Below are 10,023 nucleotides of genomic sequence, written 5' to 3' on the forward strand. Positions count from 1 at the left end.
GAATGCACCCGTAAACGTCAAACATGGCCACCCGTTGAACTGTCATGAATCTTATAGATAATATCGAAATATCTCGATTATATGAATTTTGAGATGTTGTCGTTTAAAATCATTATTTTTTAACGATCAATAATTGTGGATAGGTTTCGATCGGGTCTATCGTAGACCTGCACGAAATTATTATCTAACATACATATATATAAATATATCATATTAATATTATTTAGAATATAAAATTTATTGCACCTACTTGAACGAAATTTACTTAACATATTCAAGTATAAATTAAAGTAGTCTTTTTGCAAAATTTAAACGTTTATTTCGTTCTATTTCTTTGAAGCATATAAAATTCTATCATATAAAATTGGACGTTGATATATCTCTTTGAACTAATAGACTTCGACTGTTTGACTGATCACCATGAAATCTATATGTATTTTTCAGGAATTAAATACTATCCACTTTTTTGTAACTAGATTGGTCTGCGGAACTCTTATACCGTGGAACCGATGGTCATGATATTTTTTACTTTGATTTTGAACACGGCGTATATTTTATTGTAAGTAATCTGTATACGGACGAGCAAATGGGCCACCTGATGGTAAGTGGTCACCACCGCCCATAGACAATGCGCTTTAAGAAATATTAACCATTCCACCCATTTGGGAACTAAGATGTTATGTCCCTTACGCCTGTAGCTACACTGGCTCATTCACCCTTCAAACCGGAACACAACAATACTGAGTACTGCTGCTTGGCGGTAAAATATTTGATGAGAGGCTGGTAGCTACCCAGACGGACTTGCACAAAGCCCTACCACCAATTAAAAAGAAATACATAAAATAAAAAATAATTTAGAACCACTATGATCTGGCGGCACATGCATTTTTTCAATCGAAACACTCACGTAATGTTACATTACTCTTTTACTCTTTCTAAATAGTAATAGTACTTGTAAAGTATACTTTTTATTCAAGTATGAGTGACATAGAAAGATGCAAGCCCTGAAGCAGTTCCTTTGTGCCTATCACAAAGGCTTATAAAATGAGAATAAAGAGATTTTAGAACCAGCATCGTGGCACATAAATCACTCGGTACTTCGGAGTTGGTTTATAGTCTGAGGTCCAATCCTGTAATATGTGTGCTCATCTATTATTTTATTGGAATACTATTTGAATAAAATATGACGTTGCTCAAGAACTTGTCTTACTGCTTAAGTATATACATTCTTTATGAGTTATGTATATGTATACTCCCCACGGGTCTGATCAATATTTTAAACATATAAAATAATTATCAGCTACTGCCAGTAAATTAAGACAAGAGTTACTTCGAAATACAAAAACAGAAGCAATCTTGCAAATCTTGAATGCTCTAAGTTCAATGGTTTGTTCTTCAAACAATCCTCAAAGAATCCGAAGCATTTAATTTAACTCGCTTTGTGTAATAGTTTTAGTCGCTAAAATATTTCACATTCTGTCTCACGACTACATTTGACGATGAATACGTAATTTAGCATCAAATGTAGTCTCATTATTTAATTAACTTTTTCTACAAAACAATATAATTTCTGTATGATATTAATTAATGTAGTACAAAAAACAAGAATTAATATTTTATAAAATTTAAATTTGCCATAATCCATGACAAAGAAGTAACCTTCTTTTAATTTGTATATGTCATTTCAATTATTAATTTGTATTTTTAAATGTTGAAAAAAAGTAACTAGGTACTGAGTTTCTTGCCGGTTCTTCTCGGTAGAATCTACATTCCGAACCGGTGGTAGCGTCACTTAATATAGTTTGTTAAATGTCAATTCAAAAGTGCTTGTAAAAGCCTACTTGATTAAAGTATATTTTGATTTTTGAATAAATAAAAAAAAAACGCATTAACATTATTATAAAATTAAATAAAATCGTTATTGGTTTTTATACTATAAAAGAGCTCATTCAACTATAAAACTAACGATTAATCACGTGTGTTATAATGAACAGAGTGTAAATAATGGATATTTACACGCAGTGTATACGTAATTTCATATGCATACGAAGCTTATATTCGTAACATTTTAAAACATAATTTTTGTTTATTCTAGAATTTTTAAGGGGTATTTTTAGGCAGCTTATATGTCGGCCCCATCGTTACATGCTTAATTCAATCAAAAATGGTTCAAAAAGTAAGACTAAATCAATTGGAGAGAATTACTAACAAATTTATAAATTTTAATTGCTGGAATACTTGAAGGTTTACTTAGAATAGAATTTAAAGCACCAATATTAAACAAATTTAAATTTTGTTAATATTTTAGTGTTTCTCTCAAACTGTGGTTACGGACACTTGCCCATAACAAGTGTGAAACATCTGATACTCCACATACTTCACAATTGGGAGTGTCCCTTTTTCTCATTAAATGCTTAAACTTTCCTAGTGGCATGTGTCCAGATCTAATTCTAAATGCTATAACTAACTTACTTTCTATTAATATTACGGCTTACAACCCTCCGAGGAGGTACACAAAGCTAAAAACGATGTTTGTAAATAATAAAAGCGTTATACGTTTTTAATGCTACATCCTACTTAATAAAATTTTAAAATGTTTGACTGACATACAAAACACGCCCTAAAGCGGTGGGCCTACGAGATGAAATTTTGCACAGGAATTCCTTATGGAACGTAGGTAAGCACGTTATCAATCAAGAGAGAATTTTGGGAAATTCATCTCTTTACATGGCTAAAGAGGAGATAAAAGTTGATATCGGAATTCGTTCGGAAAATCGAAAATATGTAATTCGGTATTTAGATCGTTAACAGTTAAAATCAGATGCAGTTTATAAAAATTCATCACTTATAAAACTTAGGGTGAAAGTTTGTATGATAGTTCATCATTTTTAAAAGTTACAAATATTGTAATCGCTATTTATGCTTCCATTTATGAGTAAAAGATAGCTGTTAAATGTCATCACACAAGAGGGTAAAATTGGAGATGAAATTTTGGTCATTTTTTATGTTAGAAACATGGAAATCGGTGCTTTGGCTTCTGGTTATAAGTAAAAGACCTATGTGACAGTACTGTTCTATGGTATATTCCATAGAGTTCACAGCTAGTAGAACAGTAAATAAAAACCTTATATTTATTTTAACTTCCATATTTTATTTTTCAAGTGTATTTCGTAGGTATATTTTAACAAATGGTTGTCTGTAAGGAGAATCTTTTTCACGAGTATTTTTATAGTAACGTAGGCGACGTGGTAAATAATATTGTTTCGCCTTTATAATATATACCTAATTAATTTCATCTTATTATTAAATTTATTCACAATCAATAGTTATAGATATAATCGAATAAGATATACATAAATAAAATGTTTTTCATTTTTGCTTATAAAATTGTACCAATGTGGGATTTTCAAATTTGATAAACAATTATACTTACAAAGATTAATAAAATAATGTTAATTTCAGTGTACCTCAACAAAAGCGGTCCTTGGTAAGTTTAGGTTTGCATATTAGAAATTTAAAAACATGAGATGCTGTAGATTGCTTTAGCTATAATAAAACTTTAAAAATTAAAATATCACCAAGTGCACGTAATAATAATAGTTAAATAATAAACACGTAGGCACGAAAACTCACATAAATATAAAACAAATAAACAACCCTAATTGCTTTACACGCATTTATTTAATTAGCGAAGATATAATTGCTTATGCAAAGCGTATTATTTAAATTTAAGAAGGATACATTTCGGCTCTGCTCATTAGATATTTTTGTGCTTATTAAGTTTTATGAGCTATCGATCGATAAACTTATTATATAAGTTAAGAGAATGAAAATGCTTTAAATATTTTTTTGTCCATTATGTCATCTTTTAGTTAAAAAGGATTTATTTAATATTCATTAATTTAAGTTATTACTTTAGTCTCATGTATATCTCTTAATAATCTTTATACTGATTTATTACTACTAGGGTATGTGGCATAGACCCAACTCATACAGCCCTCCGGACTGTCATAATCTAATCAAAAACATCAAAATGATCCCACAGACTATTACTAATTTTCTTAACTAGTTAAACATATTCTAATTCTAACAACAAGAATTATAACCAAAATTCTCATGAATATTCGGTAGTTACGTACACATTTTGACATTTTCAAAGTTCAAAATACAACAGATAATACTCAACTTTAATATTTCTTAGTTATAATAATTAATCGGTAGAGTCATTTGGATAAAAAAAATGTAATTAAAATCTCTTTTATAGTGAATGGGATTGTGAATGGACGTAGGTGTGAGCAACGATAGCCTCAGAAGCCGATTGTACAAATCCAATCATCACGCTCCTCACTAAGAGGAAGTTGCTTTTATAACATCGCTCGCATTTGTAATTACTGTGGTCACTGCATCCAACAGAAATATATTTCTTTTGCGGTTTATCCTATTTTGTATTTATAAAAATATGATCCTATTCATAATTTTTTTAAGTAGATTCTATAATTTTATTAATTGATAATATAATAGGTATTCTTTATTGTATTATTAATTTCAGAATTATATAAATCTTTCAGAGATTTATACATTTTAAATAATTTTCATGCATATTATTAATAAATCTAATTATGTATGGTATATTAGTTATTAACGATATTTAAGTACCTACCTGTGAATACTCCTAACGACCAGAAATTTAAATCTTAGAGCGATCAAAGAAAAGTGGGAGTCCACGGTACTTCAAGAGGACGAGACAAAAACCTCTACGTGTACCTTTTTAAGTCTTGACTTACCTAAAATGTGGTTATGTTTTTAAGTGTCTTGATCACCGAATATATAACTAGTGGCTAGCGTATAAGATTTCCAGATCTCAATGCCTTAGACTGCAAACCCGGGTCGGGTTAGAAAAAATTACTAAGAGGAATCCTTTATGAGACGTGCATGTCCTACACATAAAAATGAAAATCTTCCGTTTGTTTCCAAGCAAGGTCCAAACTCAGAGGTGGCTTTGGCCAATTACAGATATTAAAATTATTTAAAAAAATAATCATAATAATCATCAATCATGTACGGTGATAGAAAAATAGAAGTATTAGTTACATAGTGCGTCAGAATATAGGTGAAATCTAGGTTACCATACACAGTTGAGTATCTAATATTGATACTAGTATGGTCCTGCAAATTTAGCTTTGAGATTGACACATTGGCGTATATTCGGTCTGTCTTTATACTTATCTTAATATTTACAAAGTATTCAATTAATATAATCTAGACATTTCATTTGTTTTGCCGTTTTATGTGAAACATGTACTGCCGCGCAATAAATAAAAAAATAAAAAACCAACTACGTAATTATGTTTCGTTACAAATATATTTTGGGTATATTGCAAGTGCTTTAATGATTATCTAATATTTATATTTTATTGAACATAATATCGACAGAATACGTAATATTTTACTATAATAAATGAAAAAATCCAAAATAGATTTTTTAATGAATCTTCTTATTGTCAGTTCTTTTAGTCTGATTGCAAATCAACATCAATTCATCACTCAACGAAGAAACTCGGTGCGACAAAGCGCTAAAGCTTCGTCTAAAGTTTTATTTCTTAAGAAATTAAAACGATGATACAGATAATTTAATAATAGATACAAAGATTGTAATAAACAAATCAAAGAGCAAAAGTTGAAAATAAGATAATAGAATAGAGAATAGGTACAGTAATTTAAATACACCTAAATTTAAACATTTACTAATCACTAAAATAAATTATGGTACATTTATAGATATTAAATTAAATTAACTATATTTTAAATCGTAATAAAATAAACTCGAATTTGTATGTTGATTATGGAACTACGCGTAACTCTTTCAACCGAGTCGGACAAGTATTCATTGGACTTATTTTGAGTGACGTGGGATCGAATTGATAAAATACTGCAATCCGCCTCAGCTATTTTTGCCCGTCATCATTCTATTACTGAAATTACTTGAATTATCCAAATTCCACAAAAAGTACTTAAGATGAATAATGGCTAGTGATCCATCATTCGAATATTTTTTTTACAATAAATAGTCGTTATTTGCATATTCGTTTTAGTAAAACAATTTAAATTCACAATACAGCCCGATTTATATCTATGATTTGCTTCCAGCTGTTCAAATAGAAATTCATCATTGATACAAATTGGTATTGCCTTACAATAGAAGCCCAATATTACAAGACTTTGAAATAAACATTTAAATCAATACTAACAATCTACGCTAATAGATGGGGAAAAGATTTTTACAGACCGGCATATATTGCAGAATTTTATTAAAAGCTTTCAGCAGGTTTTCTAACGATGTCTTTGTTAACCTCCCTAGCAAAAGATTAATTCAACCCACGATTTTTGGTTAACGTGTTCTACGTAATTTAGTATAAATATTATATGTAATATAATAATATAATATGGTAGTATAATTACGAGAAAGAACTAACGTTAGGGCAACTGCTATTCATTAACTCCAACAAATAGTATATACATTTTTCTCCCAGTGGAACGACCTTTATTTGAACTGCAATAGAACGTTAACTCGTATGTTCGCTACAATATATGACGCAACCTTATCTATGACAATATACTTATGTATATTACGAAGTACTAAGTATGCCAAATACTTCGTATTTGTATATTATAGACTACTTGACAACCCTATTAAATTAATCGTGAATGTAGAATTTTATACAGAATACGATACCACAATTATTTATTTCAACGAGTTGGTCGCACAAATGTAACATTAAATTTGCTTTAAAAGGCGTAACATTATAGCTGCTTTCAACATTGTTGGTATTTTTGCTTGACATAGCGTAATTGAAACCATGTCATCAGGTGAGAAAAATGTCTCATGCTCTCGTGAATTTTCTCTCTGCCATTTCCGATTCTGTCGTCTCTGAAATATTCCATGTGAAAATATATAAACGATATCTTGTAAGTTGTGATACTGTGACAATAACAGAATTATAAAATGTTAAACGTCTTTTTAGTATTGAAAAAAAGAACTCGTTTTATCCTGATAGCGTAGGTACCTATATATAATAAGAAGTTTTGAAGAGAAAATTTCATCTGTGAATGTATTATCTTAAGAACCAACTTGAAGTCTAGAATCAACATAAAAGAAAAGTTCTTAAGTTGGTTAAAATATTAGGAAATAATAGCATAGAAAACTTGTCTCAATATATGTATATTATGAAAATGACGTATCTACTGTTGAATTTATATTATTAGTTATATCATCATCTTTATTTTCCATTTTGAATAAAAAATTGTCACAAACGAAATTCTTTGGAATTAAATAAGTAAGTATTCTACAATTCTAGTTGTGATCAATTTTTTTCTAGGATCGATATTTCTCGATTTGGACCCGAAAAGAGGTGGGGGTGAACTTAAATATTCTAATAGGTATGGTATATGACGCAACAGGGTGCGAATTCCGAAGACTGAAATGTAGACATTGACCGCCCAGTGACCCAACTAGTTATGATTTTTTCGATATCAACTCCGTTTTTTACTACATTAAATATATCGTCAGAGCTGATATAGGTTCGTACCTAGTTCGTGTTCAAGTCGTCTTCAACAGTGCTTCGATCTTAATTCAAGAACCATTTGTTTTCGAATTTTATTCACTAAGATTGTAAGTGAAAAATTACAGAACGGAAATAAATTATTTAATTTAAAAAATATATACCTATATTTGTTCATATAGTATCAAGCCGCGTATGTTCGCTTGTGTGTATTTCTAACCATGCCTGACACAATCCTGTGTATGTCTATCTAGAGGGAACGCCAGTTGCGGGCCGTGTTCATTGTTCCAAGCCAGTGGTTCATCATCACTCGCGTCGAATACCCACTATTGCGCGATCGCTCCATTAAAACCCTTGTCTCATCAAACAGTTAACAGATTGTGAGTGATACGTAATAGAATAAATAATAAAATTAGGGTAGTTACATAAAAAATAACGGTAGCTTTTTCAATAAGTGCGATAGTTTTGTCGGAGTAATTATTCGTGACCTTTTGAATTATTTTTTATTATTTCGTTCATGAAATAGTTCTTAATAAAAATAACGCTTGATTTAGTATATCTATTTAGTTTTATCGTCATTGCTCACGAAGCTGTGAAGTTTAATCAAAATTCATTCAAGTGAATAAGTTATGAACCAAAATCGATTTATAGTCTTGTAATTTTTTACAACTGACTATGTATTTTCCTCCATCAAATCCTGTTTTTTTTTTTTTTTTAAATAATATAAGCAAATGTTACCTTTACATAATTATACCATAATAAAAATACATAATATATGCCTATCGTGAAAACCACAATATCCATATATTTATTTAAATATAGGAATAAATATTAATTGTATCCTGAACCATGTTGATGCAAAATTTACAATATTTCATTTTTCATTATTCATTAATTTCTTCAACAATTATTAGAAAACAATTTATGTTTATGAAAATTATTGCCATTAAAAGATATAAAGAATGATAATTTATTTATTATTATTCTTAATATTATGGAAAGCATATCAAGTATTATAAAAAAACACATTGAAACACATTGCTAAAAATTTCCGATACAATGTGATGGGCTTATATATGTGTATGATATATATAAATGAACAATATATTTACAGATTTATATATATCTTATATCAGGTAAACTAATGTCAAGTTATTTGCCTGACTGGTATTAGTTTTTCAGGCGGTAAAAGCTTAACAACACAATCAGTACAATAATCAGTCCCAGCATTATCAGTCCATCTTGCTCCTAGAAAACCTGTCTTTTGACACCCCACACACATTGTCCTCATTTGGTAAACAGGTGAAGTCTCATCTAATAATCTCTGTTCTTTGGCCGCTCTAAGTAATTCCATAATTGATTTACTTCCTGACTTTGTATCAACAGATGAACCTTCTTGAGCCTCACTGCTGTCATATGGATCTTCCATTTTGACAGGTACATGAAGTTGAGGGAAAAATGTTGATTTTTTGTAAAACATTGATCTATTACGATCTTTAGATACCCGCTTTGGTGCTCGCCCCGGTATAGGTAGACCAGCTTTTGCTAGCTTTGCGAAGTACTTTTGTAATCTGCTCATTACTTGGATAGGTGTACGCGTACCAAGAGCATCTGCTATTTTTTTGTATCGCCTTGCTTCAATCGGTTCTTCAGGATATATTTCTAATAACTCTTCTAATCTCTTTTGCTCTTCGCATGACCATAGTTGATTAAACGTTTCAGGTTTACTATCGGTGAATGTTCGCCCCCTAACTTTTGTACTACAATCTATATCTTCCCTTATTGGTTTAGTATCTCTGTCATTATCAGATGATGACTCAATACCATATTTACTCCACTCTATATCAGGAATATCAGCAATACTTTGCCGAGGAGGAAAATTTACTTTTCCACTTTTTAAAACTTGAATAAATGCCAATGGATCTTCCAAAGCCTTTTTTTGTGCATCTGCCAAATCTTCTATATCCTTCAGAGCTTTGATTTTCTGGGCCTCTAAATGAACAATATATTTTAATAATTCAGAATAATCTTTATTTCCTCTTATAGCTAAATGGTCAGTTTCAAAAGCAAATTCTCCATCAGTATCGGAAATTTCATAATCTTCATCCATGTCTGTAAATATAGATAATGTTAAACATATTATAATAGTACTTAATTTCTTAAATATTAAGAGACTGTTAAAGCGATGGAAGGTAAAATTATGTCTAGTGCTAAATTATCTAGCAGTCCTAAAAAACTAAGTGTTAAACTTAAAAATAAATTAAATAGTGTTCAACAAAAAAAGTGCAAACCTGAGTTTAGAAGTACTTCATTAGAAGGATCGAGAAATCGGTAAGTGTTCGCTTAGCTATATAAAATATTTTTAACCCAATTATTTTCTTGTAATTACATTGTTACTAATTCTAAATATCAGTAAAAAATAAATAGTAAATACACACTAAACATCGTTCTGTTATCGTTAAAA

The 10,023-nt window shown here is 29.9% G+C and overlaps 1 protein-coding gene across 1 annotated transcript; it reads right to left on the bottom strand.

Moving 5' to 3' along the window:
• Window positions 1-8,520: 8,520 nt before the first annotated feature.
• On the bottom strand, window positions 8,521-10,023 carry LOC125073425 (ZZ-type zinc finger-containing protein 3). Its single transcript, XM_047684252.1, has 2 exons — window positions 9,851-10,023; window positions 8,521-9,671 (listed from the first exon to the last, which is right to left on the bottom strand). The coding sequence occupies exon 2, from the start codon at window positions 9,667-9,669 to the stop codon at window positions 8,707-8,709; it is 963 nt and encodes a 320-aa protein (XP_047540208.1). The 5' UTR covers window positions 9,670-9,671; window positions 9,851-10,023; the 3' UTR covers window positions 8,521-8,706.

Source organism: Vanessa atalanta, chromosome 2, assembly GCF_905147765.1.
Source record: "Vanessa atalanta chromosome 2, ilVanAtal1.2, whole genome shotgun sequence".
NCBI classification, from domain to species: Eukaryota; Metazoa; Arthropoda; class Insecta; order Lepidoptera; family Nymphalidae; genus Vanessa; species Vanessa atalanta.

Bases quoted from the DNA above. Each gene is read 5' to 3' on its own strand.
- LOC125073425 (XM_047684252.1), bottom strand. From the start codon at position 9,669: ATGGATGAAGATTATGAAATTTCCGATACTGATGGAGAATTTGCTTTT.